The sequence below is a fragment of the Chionomys nivalis genome, chromosome 18 (assembly GCF_950005125.1).
Source record: "Chionomys nivalis chromosome 18, mChiNiv1.1, whole genome shotgun sequence".
Taxonomy (NCBI): domain Eukaryota; kingdom Metazoa; phylum Chordata; class Mammalia; order Rodentia; family Cricetidae; genus Chionomys; species Chionomys nivalis.
The window spans coordinates 47,407,862-47,435,355 of record NC_080103.1 but is presented as its reverse complement, the minus strand read 5'-3'; the positions used below and the strand labels follow the sequence as shown (position 1 = coordinate 47,435,355).

General features: G+C 38.5%; 1 protein-coding gene across 4 annotated transcripts in view; it reads left to right on the top strand.

Moving 5' to 3' along the window:
- Rap1gds1 (Rap1 GTPase-GDP dissociation stimulator 1) overlaps positions 1–27,494 on the top strand; it is a 123,404-nt gene that overhangs the window by 76,912 nt on the left and 18,998 nt on the right. For 2 of the 4 annotated variants that reach the window (XM_057793529.1, XM_057793528.1), the window contains exons 5-7: positions 3,489–3,635; positions 20,483–20,611; positions 23,618–23,743. In XM_057793529.1, coding sequence (XP_057649512.1) covers positions 3,489–3,635; positions 20,483–20,611; positions 23,618–23,743 — 402 coding nt within the window. The remainder of the gene's footprint in view (positions 1–3,488; positions 3,636–20,482; positions 20,612–23,617; positions 23,744–27,494) is intronic. The other 2 variants (XM_057793531.1, XM_057793530.1) reach the window with 1 other exon arrangement.

Sequence of the window (27,494 nt, the reverse complement as noted above, 5' to 3'; positions counted from 1 at the left end):
GGCATAAAAGTTCTTTTATTATTCAGGATTGTTTTAGCTATCCTGAGGGTTTTTTTTTTTTTTTTTTTTTTTTTTTTTTTTTTGGTGTGTGTGTCCACATAAAATTGAAATTTTTCTAATTTCTGTGAATAATTTGGGGGATTGCCTTGAACCTATCAATTGATTTTGGTAGGATGGCCCATTCTCACAGTATTAATCCTTCTAATCCTTAAGTATGGGGGTGAGTCTTTCCATTTTCTGGTGTCTTCAATTTCTTTATTCAATGTCAAAATTTTTATTGTACAGTCTTTCACTTGCTTGGTTAGGGCTAAAGATACATTTTTAGGGACTCTTGTGAAAGGTACTGTTTCCCTGATTTCGTTCTCCATATTTGTCATTCGTATATAGGAAGGTTACAGATTTTTGTATTGATTTTTATATCCTGCTGCATTGCTGGAAATGTTTATCAACTATAAAAGTTTCCTAATAGAATTTTTAGGATCTTTTATGTATAAGATTTTGGCTGCAAATAAAGATACTTTGACTTTGTCATTTCCTAATTGTATCCCTTTGGTCTCCTTCCGTTGTCTTACTGCCCTAGCTAAGACTTCAAGTACTATATTGAATAGCTATGGAGACAACCTTGTCCTGTTCCTGATTTTAGTGTAAATTCTTTGAGTTTCTCTCCATTTAGGATGATGTTAGGGCTTGCTATAGATTGTCTTTTTTATGTTGAGGTATGCCCCTTGTATCCAGGACTTCTATCGGGCTGCAGCAGGTTTCAGGGTAAGTCTGGAGAGACTGGTGGAGGACAGGAACAACATTAAAGTCTTTCTACGCAAGTCCCAGCCTAAATGACCTGGGGGATCTCTGGTAGAGAATGTGTCAGGATTGTAGATTGTAGAGAGCTCATTAAGGAACTTAAATGAGCTACTAGGGAAGGTTCAAAGTGCCAGCCCGAAAGAACTTTTGAGTAAATTTTTCAACTCTGATGAGCTCTGTCGATAAGGGAGCCAACTTAGCTTTCAACAGACTACAGCTGAATGTGGTAAGTGTAATACCAGCACCTGGGTAGCCGATAAAGGAATAGGATCTCAAGGCCAACGTTGGTTATAGAGTGAGCGCCCCACCAGCCTGAGCTACAGTGAGACCCTGTCTCAGAATTAATTAAATGGGCTCAACATAGCTTTGTGTACCAGGAAACTAAGGCTTATTCTAATTTAAAAAAAATTCGTGGGCATTCACAATTTATATTTTGAAAGCTCACACTTACTCAGCAACTGAACTCAAATTCTGAGTTTTGTCAACTTTAGGTTCAGATATGCTGTATATCCATAAAAGTGAATATTTAGATTTTCAACTGTTTTAATTTTCTAAAATACCATCACATATATATTGACTCGTTTTTGCATATTTTCTGTTACTGGAAATTACATTTGTTATTTGTTTAGACAATCTTGATCCGTGCCGCAGGCTAGCTAGAACTTGCAGTCCTTCTGCCTCAACCTCCGAAATGCTAGGCTACAAGCGTGCACCCTACCTGGCTGGAAAGTAAAGGTGTGTGTGTGTGTGAGAGAGAGAGAGATAGAGAGAGAGAGAGAGAGAGAGAGAGAGAGAGAGAGAGAGAGAGAGAGAGAGAGAGAGAGAGAGAGAGAGAGTGTTTGTGTATGTGATGTGTTCAAGGGGAGGCCTGAGGTTGGTGTTGGCTGTCTTCCCCTACTGCTCTGTACTGTATTCACTGAGGCAGGGTCTCTCACTTGTACCCAAAGCTGACGTGTATGGCTAGTGTAGGTAGCCAGCTTGTCCTAGGGAATCCCGTGTTCCTACCTTCTAAGTGCTGGAATTGCAGGTGGGCTGCTATGCCCATTCAACATATATGTGGGCTCTGGGAATCTAAATCCAGGCTTTAAACTGCTTGGTGAGTATTTTATCCACTGAACAATCTCTCCAGCCCTGGAACTTAAATTTCTGAGAATACAACATTCTCAGCGAGTTTCTCTCAGCGGTAGGTATATAATTTTTTGGAGTCTTAGCTGTTTAGCATAGGGCATAGTTGTGCATCTGTATAAAAGTATAACTATTAGGACATGGTATGAAGTTAAATACATGAAATTATTTTCATTTTATCCTCTTTCCTTAATTTTTTAATTATGAAGTTAGTGTGTTGAATGTGTGTATGTATATGACTATGCCAAAGGAAATGGTGTATTAAGTTTCATATTACCAGGTGATTGAGCATCACATATAAATAAATATTTGGCCCTAGTCCATTGCTTTTTTTTTAGTAGAAAACTAAAAATCTTTCATTGAGGAGCTTCTTAGCAATCACTCCTTTGGGAGGTGTTTCCGGTGTTTACCCTTTCGTTTTCACAGCTGAGCTATCCATTATGACATCAAGTCACCGGTCTAGCTCCTGAACTATTGAAGTGTGGTTAGGCAGCTCTAGGGTAAAATACTCTTAGATTCAGGAAATTTGTTGTAGAATATAAAATATTTCACTAATAACATCGATTGCATGTTAGAATGATAATAGTTTAGACATTTGGTTAAATAAAAGCACAGTAAAACGTATTTCTTGCCTTATTTTACTCTTTAAAGTGGCTTCTATATGTTGCCATCATGATTGTGTACTATGGACAGCACTATTCTATAGTCTGTCTTTTTATAGGACGTGGTCAGGCTTTATAAGGCACACATCCCTTTGCATTCCTGTGTTCCAAGACTGGGAAGTCTCCTAAAGCGGTTTGCGTGTTTGAGCAGCTGAAAGGTGTTTGTGTAAGCTCACAAGTGTGTTTCACCAGCACTTCAAAACTGAAATGTGATGGTGTAAGCTAGGAGAGAGAAAATGAAGAAAAATAAAGCACATATCAAGAGTGAAGATATGGTAGGAAATGCTGCAGGACCCTAGCACTGGTATTCAGTAATTGAGTATGGTAGCCTAGAATTATACTGTGTTCTAGCCACTTTTCTTTGACAACAGACTTTGAAAAACACTTATGGGAGGATATATGTATTGTTTTCCAAGTGTAGTATGAGCACGGTCACCAGTTAATACTGCTTAGGAGGCTGTGGACGTGGCTCAGTGATAGAACTCCTGTCTCCTGTGTGTAAGACCCCGGGTTCCTCAGAAACCCTGTCCTGTCAGAAAAAGATTTTGTTCCTGCTTTTTAAAAAAACTTTAACAATTTCATCGTGAAAGAGGAGACTGAGTTTTCTCGCCATCTGCGGACACTCAGAAGTTCTTTAAGCTCCCATCTTAGCCCAGTGAGGGTACTCTTTGTTTTCCTCCTAGAAAGTGACCGTCTGTGCCCATCCCACCCCCATGTTCATGTTTATTTGTTTTGTTTTCCTTCTGTCTGATTTTCAACAAGACATTTAATCACCCTGCTTAGGTTTATTTTCAAATTATTAAATAAGGGATAACTAACAGTATTATGTTTTGTATTTGAAATTGTAAGGTCCATTTCCTTTATTTTATTTTATTTTTAATTTAATTCTTTGTTTTACAGATGAGGGCAGAAGTGCAGTTGACCAAGCAGGTGGTGCACAGATTGTAATTGACCATTTAAGGTCCCTGTGCAGTATAACAGATCCCGCCAATGAGAAGCTCTTGACTGTCTTTTGTGGCATGCTGATGAACTATAGCAATGAGAATGGTAAACAACACTGAACACTTGCTTTATCTGTGGGGGAAGTTCAAAGATTTTTTTTTTTTACTATAATATACAACAGATACTTGAAAACTGAACAGATTCGTAAGTGATGCATAAAATTAAGAATTAACTTTACAGCATTTGAAAATTACAAAATGACCTGAGGTACAGAGTGGAACTTTGAAGGTTTGCTCATGTTGATACTTAAACTCAAACGGCCAGTATAGTTTAAAATTTCTTGCTCTGAACAGTTTAAAAAGAAATAGTGTTAAAGTAGGCTCACATTCATTACTTTAAGTACCAGGAGTAGTTTTAAACAAACATTGGTTTTAGATGGAAATTAATTTATTCTAGTTATGATATTTATTTGGAATGAAAACCATTCAATAAAACTGAGCTTTTGAATAACAATAAAAAAGTAACTGGAAATAGCTCATTTTAGAAATTAGTCTGTGAACAGTTTGTTTTCCCTCTAAGGCATTTTTAGAACATGTCAACATATTACACTTTCATGTACCCTACGGTTAGTTGTTACTGGTTGCATCCATGCAATAATAGTAAGTGTTCACAATACGTTTGTGCTAAAGCATGGCTCATTTCTCTTTATCTATGTAAAATATTGTGTGAATGAGATGCTCCAGGTTCATAATGGCCTTGCATGTAACAGGTCCTTCTGAGATTTGTTTCATGTGCTATTTTAAGTTTGCAGCTGTATATTGGATTTGTAAGGTTTTATTTCTTGTTATTTTTAGAATGAATTAGAAAAAGAACAATTGGTGGCTTTCATATGGTCAGTGATTTCTGTTTCTTTCACCTTCACTGAGCCCTTTTAGAAGGATCCTAAACACACATAGACACCAAAGAGAATCTGGGTAGAGTCCAGTGTTTAGTTTCTGGCTGGAGTTTAACTCTAGCACACAGGTATTTGAATTATAGTAAGGAACCTTTCAAAGTCAACTGTTCATGTTGCCTTTTAAACTTCATTTGGGAATCGACTCAAGAAAACAGAAAAATGCTGAGTGGGAGACCGTTTTCGAAATGCCACAAAAGAAACTGCAGCTTCAGACATAGACATCTTTAGGCATCTGAACTAGGAATCGTGGTCTTCTGAGGAAGCGATTTAAAAATGCATATGAAACTGAAAACTGTCAGAGTGGCTTACTTGGTAGCTGAAGTGCGGGCCCTGCAAGCGTGGTGATCTGAGTGTGGACCCCATACCCCAGGAGACAGACAGACCTCGAGGCTCAGTGGCCAGTATAGCCAAAATGGGGAGCTCCTGAGTTGGTGAGGGACCTTGTGTGGAAAGGTGTGGAGAGCGTTTGTGGAAGACACCCTGATGTCAGCGTGTGACCTCCACACAGGACAGACACAATGACACAGCCTCCAAAGCGTGAGGAATCCTATAGGATCACAGCTAGCAGCAGCGTGTCCTGAGGCAAGATTAACATGCCAAGTGTTGTGATCAGGTGACTAGGCCTTTCCTCTGGTGGGGCATATGCTTGAGAAATAATTTAGACACTGTGGGAAGCTATATTAACTTTTTTCATAATATTGTTGGACAAATAGTGTTATTCCATAAGCTGAGGACAATGCCTTCTAAGGCTTAGTAGATAAAACAGAAGTTACTTTTAGAACATGACTGAAGCATGGCAGAAGCGACTCTTCACCCTCTTTCTTTCCTGGGTCTCGAGCACCCTTTGAAGACATTATTTCTTGTTGCTAATGTTTTAATTTACTGAACCATATTTTTTTTTTGCAGTACATTTTTATCTTTGTGCTCATATTGGTAACTATTTTTCTACTTAAAATTTCTGCTTAAAGACTTAAAACTATTAGCACATCTTTGCTAACATACAATCACTTAGGATTGGCCCTGTGTACCCAGATGAGTCACTGAGACCCAGGCAAACTCAGCAGGTCCTTTACGTCAGCACGTAATAGGAACCTTCCTCTTAGATGTACTTGCCTTTGGAATGTGAGTGATAAACATCTCCCTTCCACTCAGGAGGAAAGGAAATTAATTAACTGTTTCTTTGAGTCTAATCTTTCAAGCTTTATTCATACTTAAGAAATATGTTAAAAAAAAAAGAAATATGTTAACTTTTTAAAATATACGTTAAGATTGACACTGATCACTGAGAACATAGGTCCCCAATACCGTTTTTTGAATTATGTATTAGTCTTAAAATGCAGTGACACTATGCAGTATGTTCTTTCAGACACTTGTTTCTGCCGTGAAACTATCAGGACATCGAGTTCTCGGTTCAGTCCACAAAGAACAGAACCATTTTAAACATAAGGAAGATGTCTGCTATGGATGTACTTGTTCAGAGGAAGCATTTCTATACTGCTTGATAAAACTGTGTAACAGGATGTGTATTAGTTTAAAAGTTAAGCATGGCTTGGAACTACATCCTCAAGCTATGAGCTATTCTTATTTTTACCCATTGATGAGGCAACGAGAACTTTTTCTGTGCAGACTGGTAAGCATAGAGTCAGGGCTGTTATATTGCTGAGCCAGAAATGTTAACGTGATAATGTATAAAGCCTATTTGAATTTGACAGAAATAAGTTTATTTACAAAACGTCACTTAAAATTTTTAAAAATCATAACCATTTTTATGTGGCAAGCAAACCAAAATACTCACAATTGTATAGTCCTCCAAAATAACCCAAATATTAATTTGGTAGTTCTGGCTATAGACAAGCTGTTAAGGATTTGGCATTCAGCTTGAGGGAATGTGGTGGCATTTCCTTTATCTGGTTACAACTCAAATTTTAAATGAGGAACTCAGATCTCTGATTATAGATATTTTACCTCATTAATTTTTTTGAATATTTTTCTTTTTTTAATTTTAGTTACTTGCCAAAGCACTGCAGTTTCAGAACACTAGTTTTGCTCACTTGTCTAGCTGTTAACACAGGTGCTTTCTGTCTGGCAATGGCAATCCATCCCAGTCAGTCCATCATAAACTGACAATAGCATACCTGGGCATTACACTTGATGCAGTGAACCCACTAACCATCGCCACAAGTACCTTGAAGTCACATAAGTGATGAAGACTGTGGCATCACAAAAGAGTCATGCTGCATAGCTCTGGCTTGGGCCAAAACCACATGCCAAGTTCTGCTAGATCCTCCTGAATCCGTATCACACCCAAAGTTAAAAATCTTAAATCGACTATTTATTTTACGTCAAAGACCACCTGTCGGATAGTGTTTGGGTCTATATTCCTCTGGTGATGTAGTATTCAAAGACTACCTGTATTATAGTGTTTATTTGGGTCTATAGTTTCTTTGCTTATCTAGTATACAGGTACTGGATGCTTTAATGTTACCTAAAATTTTCATTAATAAAATCAGTAATTGGAGAAAAACAGTTCTGTCCAGAGGCAATCTGGTGATAAAGGGAATATAATTCCTTGGGTATGTTATTGAAGGGTTAATAACTGCATTTAAGAATAAAATGTAGGAGGAATCTCCCCCGGAGGAGGCCTGAACCAGCACAGGTACAGATGGAGCAACCTCTAAGGGAACAGGCCTAAACCAGTGACATATGCGGGACTGGACTCGAGCCACAAACCTCCACCAGACTAGGCCCACGCTAGAGACCTCCATCAGAGCAGGCCTAAGCCAGCGACCTCAATGGGAGCAGGCCTGACTGACCTCCGGGATTGCAGAACAACCTCCAGGACTGCTGAGTGACCTCTGGCTTGACTGGAGCCATAGCCCCAACTCCATTACGAGGAACAACTGTCTGAGCCTTGAATCCACTGGTTCCTGGAAGAGTGGTCACCAGAGACACGACCCCAGCTACATCATTCAGAGGAAAAGATGAGTAAACACTGGAAGAACACACTCAACACCACGACAAGCAACATGACACCAATAAAAACTAGTGGCTCTAAAATAACAAGGCTTGAACACCCCAACAGAGAGGAAGCAGAAAAAAAAATGACCTAAAATATAGCTTTAGGAGAATGTTTGAGGCCCTTAAAGAAGGGAAGAATGAAAAATTTTCTCAAGGAAACAAAAAGCTAGAAGAAATCAACAAGTCCCTTAAAAGAAACCAAGAAAGAGCAATCAAACAGGTAAAAGAAATGATTAAAGACTTGAAAACTGAAATAGAAACAATAAAACAAACACAATCCAGGGAATTCCAGAAACAGAAAATATGGGAAAACAATCAGGAACCACAAGTGCAAGCATAAATAAACAGCAGAGTACAGGAGATGGAAGAATCTCAAGTGCTGAAGGTACAATACAGGTATTAGACTCAAAGAAAATGTTAAATTTAACAAAAGCTTAACACAAAATATCCAGGAAATAAAGGACACCGTGAAAAGACCAAACCTAAGAATAATAGGGATAGAATAAGGATAAGAAGTTCAACTCAAAAGCACAGAAAATATATTCAACAAAGTTATAGAAGAAAACTTTCCCAACCTAAAGAAAGATATCTCTATGAAGATACAAGAAGCTTACAGAACACAAAATAGACTGGACCAAAAAAAAAAAATTCTCTTACTGCATAATAATCTAAACACTAAACATACAGAATAAAGAAAGATTATTCAGAGATTCAAAGGAAAAAGGCCAAGTAACATATAAAGGTACACCTATCAGAATTATACCTGACTTCTCAGTGGAAACAATGAAAGCCGGAAGGTCCTGCTCAAGCATGTGCAGACATTAAGAGACTACAGATGCCAGTCTAGACTACTATACCCAGAAAAATTTCCAGTTGCCATAAACAGACAAAACAAGATATTCCATGACAACCAGATTTTTTTTTTAAAAAAAATATTTATTTATTATGGATACAATATTCTGTTTACATATATGCCTGCTGGCTAGAAGAGGACACCAGACCTCATTACAGATGGTTGTGAGCCACCATGTGGTTGCTGGGAATCGAACTCGGGTCCTTTGGAAGAACACACAATGCTCTTAACCGCTGAGCCATCTCTCCAGCCCCATGACAACCAGATTTAACCAATGCCTAGCCACAAACCCAGCCCTACAACAAAGTACTAGGGAAAACTCCAACCCAAGGAAGTTAGCTACATCTACAAAAACAGACAATAGATGATCTCACAGCAGCAAATCACAAATAAGGGAAAGACACTGACAATAACATCACCAACAATAAAATTACAGTAACAGGAACTAGCAATCACTGGTCATTAATATCCCTTAATATAAATAGACTCAACTCACCTATAAAAAGACACTGGCTAACAGGTTGGATATGAAAACAGAATCTATCCTTCTGTTGATTTCAAGAAACACACCTCAGCCTCAAAGACAGACATCACCTCAGAGTAAAGGGCTGGGAAAAAATTTTCCAATCAAATGGACCTAAGAAACAAACTGGTGTAGCTGTTCTAATATCTAACAAAATAGACTTCAAACTAAAATCAATCAAAAGACACATCACTGATGGAAGCTGAGATAGGAACTCAAGCAGGGACCATGGAGGAACGCTGCTTAATGGCTTGCTCAGCTTACTATTTCATAAAACCCAGGCCATCTGCTTAGGGATGGCATTAACCACAGTGGACTGGGCCCTACTCCATCAAGCAATCATTAATCATAGAAATATTACCAGCAAATCTGATGCATTTTCTCAGTGGAGTTCCCTCTTCTAAAGACTCTACCTTCAGGCAACTTGATCAAACCTACCAAGGACACACTAAGAGTATTGCTTAGCTCACTACACATCCCTAATTGATGAATCTGGTCAGAGCAAACTCTCTACACCCCTTCCAAACCCACAGTTTCTTTTTATCATGAAGTTCATTTCCGTAGTGAGTCTAATCCAGTAGCTTAGATTAGCTTTTCAGTAAGTTGGATTAGCTTTTCTTTCTTCACCATTAAAATAGAGATAAAAATAAATAAGGAATAGTACTGACTAAAACACATTCTGTCCCAAGCTGTGTTTATCCCTGTATTTTGGTGCTCTTTGAGAACCCAGGAATCATTCCTAAATGCTAGATGTTTAGAAAAGTTCTTCTTCCATGTGAGGCATTACTTCCAAAGTTGAATTAACTGGCATTTCTATATATTTTCTACATACTAGATATATATATGTGTGTGTGTATATATATGTATATATATGTATGTGTGTGTGTGTGTGTGTGTATATATATATATAAACGTAGGACAAAAAATAACTCAGAATGTAAGATTGGATCTTCCCGTGTACCACATTAAGTGTAGTCTCTAAATTTTCCCTATGTTAATAAAGAAACGGATCATATACTTTTAAGTTTATGTCTTTTAAATCCCAAATTGTCAAGTTGAAATGTTCTAGTGTGTTAGGGAATGTTCTAGTGTGTGAAGGTACCTTAGGGATCTCTATTCTCTTTGCTTTGCTGCTTTTCTTTATTAACTACCTACTTTGTTTTGTCGTTAAAAAAAAAATCTGTTTCCTTACTGTGCAACAGAGCTTTTGAATCCCTATGCTGGATCAGGTGGAATTGATGAAGTTCTGCTACATATGCCTTTTTATTAACAAGTGTTGTGTTCTTAATCCCATGTGGCCAAGCTTTGGCATAAATACTCAACTTTACCCACTAGAACATCAACTTTTGCATGTAAAAGTTTTAAAATTTATCATAGTAAAACAAAATGGTTGGGTACTTTTACTTTGTGTTTTTAATTCATATTTTAAGTTTGCATTTTATTACAGGACTAATACTTTGTTGGTCTTGTTGGAGTCTAGGCTGCTCTTGTAGTTATGACTGGACATTTAGCATTGTAATGCTACACACACACACTGTTAGCTGAAGTCAGTGAAGCAGCAAGTCTGTGTGGATTTGTATTCTCTAGTCTGGGTTTTTTTTTTTCCCTATATTTGCCTAAAGTTTGAATTTAAGACAGTCACGGCCACTGGATGTTATTTGCAAGATTTTCATCATTATGAAACTTTTAAGTGGCACGGTTGGTTTTCTGATTTCTTTTTCCCCCTCATCTTCACAAACCCTAAGAATTCCCAAGTTGGACTTTTAATTAGAAGACTGGTTGCATGAATGTGATTACGTAACTAAAAATGGAAACACAAACAAAAATAGTAGACCACCTGCATGACTTCCCCTTCCTCTGACTGCCATCTCCAGTGGGCCACCCAGATCTTTCTCTCTAAACTCCCTTTACCCCACTCATCGCTTTGTCTCGGTCCACAACTCCCTATGGGCACTCCCTGGGGACCTACAGGCCACTCTGGTCACAAAAGCATAAGGCTAACTGCAGGTCTTCACCTCTCCTTCCATTTCTCCATGTCCAGTCACCCATTCCCGTCTCTAGTTCTGTAGCAGACTTTCTGGTCTGACCTCCCTTTACTCTTTGACTCATTCCTAGGGAACTAAGCAGATCCTGGTTGTATATCTGCTTTCTTCCTTCCTCTGGACCTTTGGAGCCTGATCCTCTAGCCCATCCCCATTCCTAAGTGTCACCACCCAATAGCTAGAAACACATTTTACCAAGAGTCCCCAGTGGACACCTATCAGGATTTTAAAAGAATTCTCTGCCAAGCACCACACAGCCACCACACGCTCCTAAGAACCAGAGGGGGCACCAGAAACCAAGGAACAAAACACATCCCCAACAAAGAGAAGACCAGAAGTCAGCACCTAGAATTACAGTGTTTCCAAATGCACATGCTTAGATGCCAGCATAAAGCATGATCAATCAGTTAAAACCAGGACAATCCCAGCAATCCTACCACATCAGGCCCTAAGTATTGCAATGTAGTTGAAGCAGAAGAAGATCTTAAAATAGTCTTTATTAATATGATAAAGGTCCTTAAGGAGGAAATGAAAAGATTCTTTACAAAAATCTATGTAAACACAAACAATGAAAGTAAATGAATAAAGCCATTTAAGACCTGAAAGTGGAAATAGAGTCAATAAAGAAAACCCAAACTAAAGGAAATCTGGAAATGAAAGTTTGAGTAACTCAAACAGAAACCTCAGAATTAAGCCCCAGCAACAGAATACAGGAGGTGGAAGACTGAGTCTCAGGCCTTGAAGATACTATTGAAGAAATAGATAACCTTCGTCAAAGAAAATGTTAAATCTAAAAACCACCTGGTACAAAATATCCAGGAAATCTGGGACACTATGAAAAGCCCAAATCTAAAAATAATAGGAATGGAGGAAGGAAAAGTAACGCAGGTCAGAGGCACAAAAAATATTTTTAAAAAAATCATAAAAGAAAATTTCCCTAACCTATAGGAGGAGATATCTATCAAGGTACAAGAAGCATAGAGAAAACAAAAATAGAGTGGACCAGAAAAGAATGTCCCCTTACTGCATAATAGTCAAAACAATAAATGTACAGAAGTATGATCTTGTGGAGAACCCAGTATGCAAAGCTTCCAGAACACTTGTTGGTGTGGGAGGTCCTTCTGTATGTATGTTCTTTTATTGGTTAGTGGATAAAGAACCTGTTTGGGGAAAGAAAAAATAGAAAAGAAAAAAGAAAAAGCCTGGTATTGCTGTCTTTTTCAGTGTGCATTTCTGGTATGCATGTGGATTTATATCTGGATCTTCAATTTGATTCCACTGATCAACAAGTCTGTTTATATGTCAATATGACAGTGTTTATTGCTATAGCCCTGTAGCTCAACTTGAAATCAGAGAGTGATAATGCCAACATTTCTTTTATTATTCAGAATTGTTTTAGCTAACCTAGGTTTTTTTGTGTTTCCATATGAAGCTGAAACTGTCCTTTCAAGATCTGTGAAGAGTTGCATTGGAATTTTGATGAGGATTACATTAAATCTATAGTTTATTTTTGATTTTAAAAACTTAGTTTATACTGTATTACTCCTACTAATTCTAAGATCTATAAGCATGAGAGATAGTTTCATCCTCAATGTGGTAGAGTTTTTGATCATATAAATCTTTCACTTGCGTAGTTAGGGTTGCCCCAAGATGTTTTATGTGATGTCAGTCTACTGGGAAAGGTATTGTTTCCATCATTTCTTTCCAAGTATATTTGAATTTGTCTACAGAAACACTGATTTTTTTTGTGTGTGTGAGCTAATTTTGTATCCAGATACTTTGCTGATTGTGTTTTACTATATAATCCTTGTGGCTCACATTAACTATTCCTTGTATCTTACTTGTCCAGATCAGACAGCATACTTAGCATACTTGCTGTCAGCTGACTATACATTCGGGGATCATTTATATAGTTCGTTACCAGGCTTTTTTTGGGCGGGGGGGACACCAACAAGCTCCTGCATCATTACATGGAGTCTTATTATTAGTTTTGAATGCTCAACCTAGCTTAGGCTTATTTCTGGGTAGCTCTTTTAACTTAAATTAGCCGGTTCCTATCTTTTGCCCTGGGGCTTTTTCCCTCTTTTCCTTCTGTATATCTTACTTTCACTGCTTCATGGGTCTGGGTGGCCAACAGCTACCTGGCTGGACCCAGGCATGCCCCCTCTCTTTCTTCACGTTCTCTCCTTCCTTCTTTTGTTCTCTCTGCCTGCAAACCTCACCTATCCTTTCTCTACCTAGCTATTGGCCATCTAGCTCTTTATTAAACCAATCAGATGCCTTAGGCAGGCAATGTGAAACAAATGAAATACATCTTTACCTAGTTAAACACACATCCTTCCATCATTATACAAATGCAGCGTGAACAAATGTAGCACACCTTAACATAGCAACAGACAGCATCTTCGACAAATGGTGCTGGCCAAACTGAATGTCTGCAGGAAGAATCCAAATAGATCCCTATCTGTTACCTTACAAATTCCTTCAAGACCTTAACAAAAAAGCAGATACACTGAACCTGATAAAGAGAAAATGGGGAATAGCCTTGAACTCATTGGCAGAGAAAAAGCTTTCTGAACAGAACAGCATTAGCACAGACAATAAGGTTCACAATTAATAAGTGGGACCTCGTGAAACTGAGAAGCTTCTGCACAGCAAAGGACACTATCATACAGACAAAGTGGTAGCCTGTGGAATGGGAAAAACTGGGCTAATAATCCAAACTATATAAAGAACTAAAAGGACTAGAATATCAAGATGTCAAATAACCCAATTAAAAAGTGGAGTACATACCTAGACAGAATTTTCAAAAGAAGAACCTCAAGTGGCTGAGAAACAAATGTTCAGTACTACTTTGAGTCCAACTGTACCACTCCTGGACATACAGCATAAGTAGTGTCACGGAGATACATTCTTGACCATGTTCATTGCTGTTCTATTTAAAATAGCCAGAAATTGGGTATTAGGTGTGACAATGACTCAAAGGGCAAGTCACACTAGCTGACATATGTTTGAATCAAGCATGTGATCGCTGAGCCGGTGTGATTTCACAGGAGATGCCTCTGCAGCAAGCATTCGGCTGCTTGGCCTTCCAGGTGCTGAGACTGAAGCTGGGGGAAAAATTTAAGCCAAGTACCATTTGTCTCTAATTTAGGCCGCTTCAAAAGTCCTTCCTAAAATAGAAAAGGTGGCTTAAAATTACTATGTTGATTAAATCTTGTAAAAGTTGCAGTGAGTAAAATCTAATCAGTACCCAGATGACTATGTCATTTAATCTGTAGCTTGGTGTGGTGCAGACACTTTTAATCCCATGCACGTGGGAGGCACTGCAAGCGTCTGCGAGTTTACAGACATTGATCAACAGTTTCAGGCCAGCCAGGGCTACATAGACCTTGTTTCAAAAGGGCACTTGAAAGCTAGGGTTACTGGCTAGAAATTCAAAGGCTTTGGATAGGGCAGGTGTCTTGCTAACATAAGTTACCTTGGCATTTAGCTTAGTTTGCTAAACAAAACCGGAGCGCATTTCAGCAGTGCTATGTGAGGGTGGAGCTGGTGATTGGTTTTTCCTAATAAGAGGCTTTTAAGTCACACCTGCTAACTAACACGGCTCTGAAGAGTTTTAAACAAAGAGAAGAAAAATGTCATCGTGGAAGCTGTGGTGTGGCACAGCCCGCACTCTAGTCCATGTGTGAATACTTGCTAATGGTCACTGCAGTGAGTTGTTGGTCTGGTTCAAGGCCCCTGGTTTTTGCTACATCATCAGTACTGGGCCCTCACCGCTGCTCCTCTTGGATATCCTATGATAGGCAGATCCTGCAACTTTGGGTCTTCAGAACTGGTCCTTTCTCATGCTTCAGTGGATCACAGGGTGGATGTTGGGACTGGTCAGTCACAGCCCTGGGTCTGGGTCTGAATGGTTGCTGGACTGATGAGCCTGCCTGCTCTCCTTCACCCTCAACACCAGGGTGAGCTCTCAGCACTGTCCTGGCTAGTTCACGCTATGTCTCAAACAGCAAGGGGAGGTGCTGATTTTCCTGTTAATGTCTTCTGGCTGGCTCACCCACACTAAGCCACCAGGGTATTTATTTTGTGAAATCCACAAAGAATCAGTAAAAATTAAGTTGTATGTGAGTGTTCTAATCTTAATTTCTGAGATGAGAACTTACTTTTAAAATCAAAGTAGTCATACCTGTAGAAATATCATTGGCTGTGGCATTCATCTAAACTGGAGTTCATCTGCACTAAATAATTTAACCTAAAGATGATATTGAGTAAAGATGTCTTTTTGATAAAGATGTAATCACTGCATATCATTGGTCTGGGAACACGGATTGGGCTTGGGATGCTGTCCAGATGCTCTTGGAAGTCTCTTTGGGTCTGTGACCACAGTTTCCTATCCTGCCTAAGGTACTGTTCTTAACCTGCAGAGACAAGGCGTGCTGGGTTGAGACTGCTTTATTTTCAAAACTCCAAAAGAACATGCTTGAATTTACTTACTAACTTGGAGTATGAGTATTGGTTAAGCTTCCAATATTCTCAAGACTTAACACATCTTGATTTGCTTTTTATTTTCTTTTTTGAAATGACTGTGTCATTGAAAGATAACCTGAGAACTAATGCGACATTCTGGATATGAAACACATATGCACGTTTGATTTGATGTACTGGATTTGAGGTTTATTTTAGAATACTTAGTTGTGGCTTTATCCCCTCAGCACTGGGTTTAGGATAAACTTCTGTGTGCTCCCTGGAATCAGCAGCGGGGCACTGTTCTTAGAGTGAAGTCTTTACTTGCACAGGTACATTTGTGCAGCCAGTTAACACTGCTCGCCTTTCTGTAACTGTGTTTACATCAGCTTTCATCTCAGTAGTAATGCGCTAAAACCCGCTTCGAGTCTTAAACGCTACATTACCAAAATCATTTCTAATTTTTAATATTCATATCCTGGTTTGGGGGATGCAGGTGTTTCATTAAGTCACAGGTGGTTTTTGTCAGGCTATTAGGCTCCGATGTTTTTTTTAACCAGTTTGTAATAGAGCAGCTCAGCAAGACTTCTGCCTTCTGGTTTCCCCTGTCCCACTTGTGCAGTGCTCCCCATACCAGCTGTGCAGTGCTCCCCATACCAGCTGTGCAGTGCTCACTTGCTTTAGTGTGGGGTTTTAATGCAAGCCTCTGTGTAGCAATATCCTACCTTTATTCTGTGACTAACAGAAACACCATGTATCCATACTGATGTATAGGCTGTATTTTTAGAAGGGCCTTTCCTTTTGATAAAGTTTCATCTTTAAGTCTTACCAGTAGGGCTAATAATCTTTTAGCATTGTCTGTAGATAATTAGGAATAAACTAAACATGTTAAAAACTTAAGGAACTTATTTTTACTAATTGGTTAATATAACTGAGTTATTGGCATTTCCACATACTTTTGTGCACCTATAGTCTATACCAATGTTTTAAACATTGAACTTAAAACTCAGGGGGAAAAAGGTTCCTCAACTTGAGATCTTCTCTCCAGATCTCCATTCTTTGGAGTTTCCATGAATGTGACCTGAAGAACTTGGAACCATTGAGATTCAAATGTAGGTAGGTAAGTGTTCACACCAGCGCATGCGTTGATTGCCTTCTATCTCTTTGTATATGCATCTGTATTGCACCCCCTCAGTGCCTTTCTCTCTCTTCCTCCCCATAGATCATGTAGGGCCTGTGTCATCTTGATATAATGTAGATTTGTAAATCTGTACTTTGGTCAGCATTTGTCTGTGACGTGTGTCAGGAGCAGATGTAGAAAGTCTTCAGACATGTTGTCTAAAGACTGTCTCACACATACGTGTTTGATGTGTCTGGGCCTGGGTTGTATTGTGTGAGTTTCTGTGTTTGTAGAAGCTCTGATACAGATTCACCTAGAGTTGCTGGTGTTTGTTTAGGGATACAAATGTCACAGTCTTGCTCTTGTCCATGTGCTCTTTGGTGTATCCAGAAAACATGAATTCTTTGTGGTTCTGTGAATTCCTTCCCGTTGGTCTTTAATTGTAAAAGTTTCGCTTCTGATCAGATTCACGATAGCATGAATGTCAGCTGTTATCTGTTGGAGAACATTCATAAGCTTTCTTTTGACAATTAAAAAATTTCATTTATGTACTAATTTGCTTCCATGACTAAGAATACCCCCTCACAAATAAGATCCCCACCTCACTGAAGGCTTCCCAAGTGTTGGACACATAGTTACAGCTGAAATAAACTAGATCTGGATAGTCTACTAGGCCCAAGTAGAGCCTGTTGAGATAAAAAAGATGAGACATTAAGATGCCTTATTAAAGTTATTTCTTTCAAAATTATCTGAAACCAAAGCCTAAGTTATAGCATGCTTTCTGTTGTTGCTTGGACGCCCCCCCTCCTTATTACATCTGCCAAGTACTCCATTAAAATTCAGAATATTTTTCCATGATATTTCCCCTACACTCCCAACTTTTATAAAAATTGGGTAGCTAGTGACTCTTAAACATTTGACCTCTGAGCCCTTTCAGACACGTAAAAAGATAATGAAAAAACTCTTGGAGATCTTTTGTGTGGTATAGGTTATTACTCGCAATGCTTATAGAGATAGAAATTAAAATTTTAAGTGTTTCCTATAATATTTTAAAGTGATAAGCTCATTATATGTTAACATGAACAATCTATACAAAGTGTATTCAAAAGTAAAGTTGCTGAGAAAAATGGCATTTTTACTGTGACTATTGTTACCATAAGGAATACGGTAGTTAACCTCTTGATGTCACTGCCTGGGTACATCCAGAACACCAGTGTTTTAACTAACCATTCTTCATACATGATCGCCACACATGTCAACATATTGAAAACAACAAGGAAGATCTAGTATTATAAAACAGGTTTTCCTTTGGTAGTTTTTCTGGAAGGGTTTCAACAATTAGAAAACAGTATTCTAGAATGCCTCTTTCCATAAAGTGAAAGTTTGTGCCTGCTTATCTAAGTTCATTTTTTTCTCCTCTGGGTCTTCAATATCCAAGGAAATTTTACATGCATTATGAACAAATTTTAGAGTTCAGTATGATGATCACTTTCAGTTAGCATCAGAAAAATAAATATAAAAGAATGCACTCATTTGGTCCAAAATGAGTCTGTCCAATTGGATGACTGTACATTTTCTCTTGTGTGTGGTATGTGTGTTATATGTGAGCATATAATTAATTTAGCTCCTGAGTAGTTTTTAAACATGCTTTCAGAAAGAAGCTGTTCTCACAAATCGAGGTGACTGACACAATTGGCTACTTGGCTGTGCTACTCTTCCTGATGATCCACTATAATTCCAATGTTACTAGTGCATCTGCATCTCAAAGACTTCGCTAAGCTCTACTGCATTTCTTACGTTTTTGTCCTTCTGTAGCCTGAAACCTAAATTTATGACCTGTTTTAAGTAGTCCAAGGACATGATAGTGGTGCCAAGTTAGAATGTGAAGAGCTTCATCTTGTAAGCGGCATCACCCTGTTTAGTCACCTTCCTCATAGAATGTTCCTCCGATGTCCCTGCACTGTTGGGTATTTGTAGAGCTCTTACAGACAGTACTGAGGGGGTGTGTGATGCTTCCGTAAGCACACACAGAGCAGAGTTTGACTCACTCAATGCATGCGCTAGTGCTCACGCTTATGTACCTGAGATTTAGAGCTCAGCAGTTCTGCAGTATGTGACGAGATAGTCAAATGAGTAGTTCTTACTGCTAAAGAGCAGAGATATGCTGGCTCCATCTACCTGTGCAGAACGCTACTGGTAAGTAAACAGAGTCATGTCTAACTCGGAGAGGTTTTGGGTGCATGATCATCGTACATAGTACACTTACAATGGAAGTATTCAGCCCATAGACTATAGTGCACTGCATTGGGTAACCTAAGTGTTTTGCTTGTAAACCTTGAGAATCATTCCTTTAAATGCTTCATTGTATATTCAGGAAAGTTTTTGCATTAAAAGTATAAAAGCAAATTATTTCATTGAATATACTTTTACTTCATTTAGAATAAACTTCATAATTCCACTGCTAATTTTGAAATGTATTATTGGGTTGTTTAAACTGTAAATGTAGCCCTGCCTTTTTCTCAAATTTATCTTCTAGTCTTGTTTTGATAATAGGCCCCTTTCTAGTACAGACAGGCCCCAATAATCAAACTAGATAATTAGCCATAATTACATATTCAGTTTTCAGGGGAAACTATTAGTCTTTGACCATCTCTTCATAATTTATTCTAAAAGCCACAAGGAAGTAACAACGAAGACCACCAGGCAAGTAATGACCTGACCTTTGCGGCAGCTCAGCCCTTCATTTGTGTTCTCTCCCTAGCCACCCGCTCACATCCTTATCTACAGGTTAAGAATTGTGAAGAACAATAAATAAAGAAGTGATTGGTAGCTATCAAGGGATTTGTGCTGTGAAGAAAATGTATTTTGTAGGAAACAACTTTCCCTTTACATCCCAGATAGATGACTTTAGTGATTGGAGAGAATAATTAGCTTTTAAATAGTATATCATTTTAAAGTAGAAAAGCAAACCAAAAAATAAAAATAAAAAATAAAATAAAACCCAGCTTGGAAGGAGCATTCCTGTCTTCAGATGAACCCATTATTGATAGCAGTGTTTTGTGTAAATGCCTGAATGTTTGTCATCCTTCTTAGCTTATTCTAAGAGATACTACTTCTGGTTTTCATTTGGGTTAATTTACCTTCACCTTGATCCAGGATTTATTAGCGCTATCTGTGAAGAAACATTGTGGGGACACAAGGCATGTTTAGCACCTTAAAGCTATTTAGTTACTTAGAAAACTGAAGTAAACATGACAGTGTTGATGTCCTCCTCTCTGTCCTACTGAGATGACCTTAGTTAAGTAGAACTGATAAAAAGCTACTTTAGGGAACTCTTCCTCCCTTCTTAAAAACCGCATTGCTTTCCAGCAATCATCACAAAACATTCTGCTCGCAAATGCTCAGAACCAGTTGCTTTTCTGTGACCTACTTTTGATGTTTTTTTTTTCTGATTATGAAGCAACTGCATTTTTAAAATTCTATGATTTTTCTCTTCTTTCTTGGTCTCTAAGCTTCCTGGTTTTCTTAGTCTTTCCATATATCCTATGAGTTGCAGATACCCAACTGATGTTTCTAACACTAAAAACCAATGGTGTGTTTAATTGTTTATATATCTTAAAAGGTTCATCATTAAACATATTAAAGGTATATGAAGACCCCATCAAGAAGAAAAAGAATAATGGTTTGTTTAAATTATCTTTAAATTTCTGATAATTATTGAAAAGATTAAAAGATCTCAGCTCTTCTGAACTGTGATTAAAATATTCAAGTCAATCAAATGAGTGTACTTGTGCTGGAGAGATGGTTCAGCCAATAAAGTCTAGGCTCACAACCAAAATGAAGCAAATGGACTTCATTTGCCTTTGCTGTAATTCAAAGAGAACTGAGTTACAGAAAGTAACAGATGTTTTCTGTTTGACTATATCTGATACTATAAACACTTCTTTCGTTTTTTTCTCTTTCTGTTTTAACAGATTCCCTTCAAGCTCAGCTAATCAATATGGGTGTTATCCCAACCTTAGTGAAATTACTGGGCATCCACTGCCACAATGCTGCTCTTACAGAAATGTGTCTTGTTGCCTTCGGGAATTTAGCAGAACTCGGTAAGTCTATATCACAAGCCGCAAGTGTCAGTAACTTATTAATGCTCTTACAGTGGCTACTTCTTTATGAACATGTAAATGATTTCAGTTTTTCTTTTAAGTATTCAAGGTATTTTCCTCAATGTTAAAAAATGTATCAAATTCTATTTTTTATTAATTTGTTTACAGTTGCTATTTTGCTTCTCTGATTTTTTTATATATTAGGATTTAAATTCTAGGAGCTTTGAGTATATAGCTCAAAATAGTGTGCTTGTAAAACCTAGAAGAGGCCTGTGGTTTTACTCACACCAGCACATACACAATAATTCCTTTTTTAATATAAACTTATTTGATTATATAACCTTAAAAGCATTAGCAAACTAAAGTGATTATCTTCTTACAGAATCCCTAAAAGTGATGGGTTTTCATATAAATATATTTATATATTTATATTGCATTTAGAGAGTATGTAAGTGCATGTACACACACCACAGTGTGAGTGTAGAGGTCAGAGGGTCACTTGCAAGAGCTGCTTTAGTCTTTGTATCATGTGGATCCCTGGGATTGAATTCAGGTTGCCAGGATTGGCCTCAAATGCCTTCACCTGCTGAGCCGTCTGTGTTCTAGGGCAAAATTCAAGAAACCTTTGAAAATATGAAAACAGGCAGAACAAAGCCAATCCTGTAGACACTTCTTTGTCATAACAAAAAGACCATTGGCCTCAGCCCTTCATCTCCTTCTCTGTTTTTGTTTTTTCTCTACTTCCTGTATTATTTCCTTCTCTATCTCTTGCTTTCCCTTTCATCTCCAATCATCCCCACAGCAATGTTTATAATCATTTATTATATTCATAGGAGAGCCACTGGTATTTTGTCCTAGGTAATATAATAGTTAAATCATAAATATATTTATTAATCTTCCATTTTATAATGAAACATAAGGCACCAGTACTTTATTATTGATCTTTCTAAAAGTTTGTACCCTTTGCACACTATAATTTTTAGTGCTTCAGTTGACTCAAAGCTTAAAGTAATAGCGGGGTGTATGTGTCTGTCTGACTGGAGAGCTGATGGCAACTTCAGCAAGTCTTTCTTCTCCACTGTGGGTTCTAGGTTTCAAACACAGCTCATCGGGTTTATGTGGCAAATGTTTTTACCTACTGGGCTATCTCACCTGCTCTGGAAATACTTTTTAAAGTCTTTCTCTTTTTCTTTTCTCAGACTGGGTCTAACGTTGTAGCTTGGCTGACCTAGAACTCACTACTTAGTCCACGCTGGACTCATTCATAAGAGTCCACTCGCCTCTCCCCTAAGTGCAGGGTTAAAGGTGTGCCACACCTAGCTCAGAAGTCATCATTCCGTAGTGGGTCCTAGTGAGCCTCTCTGCTTTGCTTTGCTTTTTCATGCTAAATTGATTAACATACAGGTTTTCAAGTGAGGCTAAGAAGGGAAGAAGTTTCGGCCAGTGTTTAGAAATGTTAGTTTCCTTTAAACTAAGTAGGTCGTAGGAGTTTTTGTCCAGTGTTGTTGTAGAAGTCACTTTAGAATCTCAGACTGATGTCATCTTTTGTGTGAAAACATAAACAATGGCTCAGGTATCTCGTCACTTGCCGTCAGTTCCATGCTTTCCTCCACACTCCTGGGACCGCCCTGCACAGAGCAGCCACCACCACAGGTCCTGTTGAACATGGAAATGTGGTGAGTCTGAACTTAGAATGCGCTGAACTGTAAAACACACGATGGGCTTTAGTGGCGGCATGAAAATTAGATGTTTTGCCAATATTTTGCATTCATTTTATGACAGATAATAATTTGAAGCTGACGGGTGAAATAAAATACAAAGATGAGTGTTGCCTGTTTGTGTAGGACAGTGGCGCTCTAGAGAACTCGTTCTACCACAGGTACCCTTCGCCTGTGATGTCCTCTTCCTTGGAAAGCTTAAGAGTGGAGTGAAGAAAGCAGAGGCTGGTGAGCTTCGTGTCACCTAATCTTAGTGAGTTCCAGGGAAGGAAAGGACGCCATCCTTGATAGGCGGGAGTGTACAAGCACACATAGGACCAGTTTCAATCCTGTCATGGTTGTATTTCTACATCTTGTATAACGTGCAGAGCTATATGACTTCGTGGGAAGGAAGTTAAGCGGCCACCCTGACCTCGCCGGTGTTGTGGATTTGCAGGGCTGAGAAGAGCATTTCTGCATTTGACTCTGTTTTACTCTTTGAGGAGAGGGGAAAGGAGTAGTTACCAAAAGCATGCTCATGCATAGGTGAAAGTAATAAGCATTTAGGGATGGATCTGATGTGTGTAAGCCAAAAGAGTGGAGGCGGTGTAAATAGAAGATGTGTTTAAGAAACTTGTTTATAAAAATGAAATTGAATGGCAATTGAAGAGAGGGCTGCTCTGTGTGAGAAGTGGAGGCATTCCAGTGCTGGCTGAGAGTGAATTCCGAGAGAGGGAGAGCTGAGACCTGCTGAAGAGGACAGGCCATGAGACTTCAAGAACACGGATGAACTGGCTTTTAAATAGTATCTGCAAGCTGTGTCTCACTGATAGAGTACATACACAAAGCCTTCGATTTAATCTCTAACACTGCAAAAACTAATAACAAAAATACAGCGGTCATGTGAGAACCAGCACAAAAACATTTCAATTAAGTTAGACTCAAGATGCAATGATGTCATCTTTTATTCAGCAATGTAAAATACAATTTGTTATGAACAATTTTCTTCTTTGTGTGAAAGCCTTGAAAGGATGAATTTATAACTCAGTAATTTTACCGTTGCTATAGCTACCTATATATTACGCCAGTGAACATTTGTTATGACCCCAAATGTAACTGGGTCAGAACATTCTCTCTAAAGCTTTAGACACTTTCTTTTTCAGGGACATTAGAAATCAGTTTGTTTCCTGTGTCTGAGAACATTTGTGTTCATCAATAGTACAAAGTGCTCAAATGTTAACAGTAACAGGAAACAAATTTCTGGGTTTAATTTTGTTTGCTTACTCTAAATTTTTCTCTTATTTTTCAGAGTCGAGTAAAGAGCAGTTTGCTAGTACAAACATTGCTGAAGAGCTGGTAAAACTTTTCAAGAAACAAATAGAACATGATAAAAGAGAAATGATATTTGAAGTTCTAGCTCCCCTGGCAGAAAATGGTAAGGAAAAACCACCTTTTGATGTTTGATCATGTAGGGGCTTCTAAGGTTCTTTAATGCCGGATCTTAACTGAGAGCTCGTCTTTGGGCTAGTCACGCTGTTATATTTTATTTTCGTATCTCTAACTTCAGCTTTATTATCTATTCCATGACTGTATCTGAGTTTAGAGAGGCTGCTTTCCAAGTTTGATGTTAAAGTCTTAGCAAAGATACCTCCGTAGTTAGTTCTGCTCTAACGTAGAAGATAGATGAGGGCCGCAGAGATGGCTCAATGGTTAAGGTCTTTGCCATTCAAGCATCAGGTCCCGGAACCCATGTAAAAGGCGAGTGTGGCCGCAATGGGAACGGGGAGATCCCTGGATGGTGATGGCCAGGCAGGAAAGCCTGTCCAGTAAGTGAGCTTCAGGTTCAGTGAACGATCTTGTCTCAGAAACAGGGTGCGGAATGACTTAGGAAAGCACGCAGTGCTGTCCTCTGGCCTCCACATGCACTGACACACAGACACACAGTTTTAGGAGACCGAACTCCACTTTGAACCCTATAAAGACTCAAGAGAATAAGAGCCAGGATTTCTAGACCTGTCAACAATAGGGATGTTGGTGAATCACACCTTCTTTGGGCAAAAACATCTTAAGAGACGGACCCAAAAAGATAGGAGCAAATCCGGAAACAAACCCATTGTACAAACGATTTTTCAAATATCATGTCTTCTACATACATAGAGGAGCCAGACACTAACAAGACAACCCACTAAATAAGAACAAAACAGAGAGCACCAACCTCCAGGTACTACTATTACTATCCATTGGTTTAAAGCCGGGATAGTGGGAGCTAGACAGATTTTGCTTGCTGGACAAGTGTGAGGACCTAAGTTCAAATCCTAGAACCCACTTAAACCCATTCATCTGTAACTCTAGTACTGTCGGAGCAAAATGAGAGGCAGTAACCTGATATGCCCAGCAATTAATGAGAGACTGTCAGAAACAAGGCAAAAGATGACAACCAACACTTGAGTTTGTCTGTTGGCTTCTATGTGTACACCATGAACATCCATACTCAGAGAAGCATGCAAACACACAGAAGACTGAAACTGTTCGCTTACTATGTTCAGAGATGAAAAGTAAGCTTTAAAGAGATCAGAATGAAAATTATAAATAATAAAAGTAAACACAGCAGATTTTAAAATAACGTTGAAATTTCCAACCAAAATTAAGTACTTGGTGGCAGCTTTAAAGCAAGTTAAATACAGTGGAATTAGGGAACCCATGAACTGAAGCACAGGTAGAAGAGAAATCCTGGATAGAGTCTAAAGAGAAGGAGAGAGAGTTACAAAAGGGAAGAAAGCTCATTTATGTTCCTTTGTTGTTGTCTTTAGCCCCCCAAAAGAGTAGACATTTTGGGAAGGGACGGTGCAGAGTGCTGGCAGAAAAGATCTGAAATTGCAAAAGATAACTCGTTCATGTAGGCAGCCAGGGCCAGAGTCTCACAAGGCTTTTGAAAGGAAAGGGAAAATGCACATAATTTAAAATATACCACAGAAGGAAAAGAAAGACTTCTTGCTGAATAATACTGCAAATACAGGAGAAATGCCACTGCTTTTTTTTTTTTTTTTTTTTTCCTGACAGGCTTTCATATTTTTCAGCTCTGGATGTCCTGGCAGTTACTATGTAGACTAGGCTGGCCTCGAACTCACAGAGATCCACCTGTCTCTGCCTTTAGAGCACTGCCATTAAAGACATGTATTGTTACACGCAGTTCCCCATATATTTTTTAAAGAAGATTTCAGATAAGGTACTGGCTTCAATTTGAAATTTAAAGCTCGAAAATTTATCTTAAAATATATGGGAAGGCAGTCCTTATACCAAGGCTAAAAACCTTAGTTCAGTCCCCAAAGCCACATAGCATAAGTAGAGAACCAACTTCTGCAAGCTGTCCCTCTGTCTCTCCATGGGTGTTTATTCCCCTCTCCATCCCATGTCCCCCTAGCCACACATACACAAAATAAATAATCCCTTTTTTATCTTAAAGTAAAATGCAAAAACTGAGAAAGACATATTTCAGTTATATAAAGTTAAATGAAAAGTAAGTCAGAGCTGATATAGCTCAGTAGCCTAGAACGCATGAGGCCCTGTACTCAATCCCCAGCACACACATAAATAGTAATAAGACAACACTAAACTCGTTTTTAGGAATGGCTATTTCTTTGGTGAGATAATAAAGTATGGAGTTCATTTATCGTAACACCCAGGGCATTGGTGTGAGAGATACAAAGGGAGAGCCTTGTGAGCAGAATGAGAAATATATGAAGGGATTGATGGCACTTTATTGGTCTGAGTAATTGTCTTTTTCACAATTGATATGTTTATGTGTGTATTTTCTGCATGTATGGCTTTTCTCTGGCTTTTAAATAAAGGTTATATGATAGAGAATCTTGATTGCCAGATTGGTTGGCCTGGGTCGAGAAGCTCCTAGGATAAAAGCATACTGTGTGTGTGTGTGTGTGTGTGTGTGTGTGTGTGTGTGTGTCCAAAGACGATGAACTAAGGGGGCCCTAACTGTGCAAAAGCTCCCTGGTGATGGTACCCCACCACAGTGTGGCCAACTGAAACATGAACCCAAACAACCTGCCTTAATTTATTTGATGTAAATATAGTCTTAGAAATGTTACAGACAATTTAATATATATGCATATGTGAGCCACCTTATACGTTCACACATACCATACAAAGAAGTGGTAAGGATCATCCTCGTGTAAAATGGGGTTGATAAACGTGCTAGAAAGTCTACTTTGCCATAATGGCTGACGGTTCTTCAATAAGGCCATTTGAGATCATTAAATCTGTGGTTACGGTCAGACTATAAGAAAGACCTGTCACCTTCATCCTGCACATTTTACATGTGCTAAATGCCTTAAATCTCATTCTTCAGAGAGAAGCTTCTTTTTCATCTCATTAGGAGTCTCTACAGAATGACAATGTTACCCTTATCTTCAAGTCCTCTGCCAAAGAATCACTGTGCCTCCTTACAGAGTTCAACAGGGCAGGGTTTTCCTTCTGTTGCATAGCTGTGCAGGGGGCAGACGGACAGACCTTTGAAAACTTGTTTCTGTATCAATTATTTGCATCCTGTTTATGATTTCTTTCTCTTGCTATAGGAGCAGAGTAACTGTCACTTTGTATCAGTGTGGCTCAAGGCTGTAACATTTCTAAGACTTTATTTTTATAATAGTTTTCAATTCTAGTTTCTACGCGTGTGTATATAGTCCTAGTGTTCTGTAACCAAGGAAGCATCCTACTTTAAGTATGGCCCAGTACAGATGCATTTAAAAAAAAAATAGTATTTTGTGTACTCAAAGATATTCAAACAAAAATTAATAATCCTGGTGATAATTTAAAAAGTTTAAAATTTCCATGCTGCAGTTACCTAAAAGAACAAACATTAAGTATATGTGTATTTTAAGCTCCTTCCATGTGACGGACTGGAACTGCCACTGCTGTATGTGACACCCACACCGTCTGTGGGAACCAGTGACTGAAGTAAAATCCAACTGGAACACCAAGATGTAAACTTAAATGTTTTACAAAGAGAAGAGAGAGATGGCTGCAAACATAAAGTCCTATTATAATAGTCTAAGATATTAGCACTATAAAATGACAGACAGTGTGGAGGTGAAGTTACCATTGCAGTCAGGTTTTTTAAAATGAAACTATAAGACATATTAGGAAATAGAATTTCGTGCAAGGAACCACCA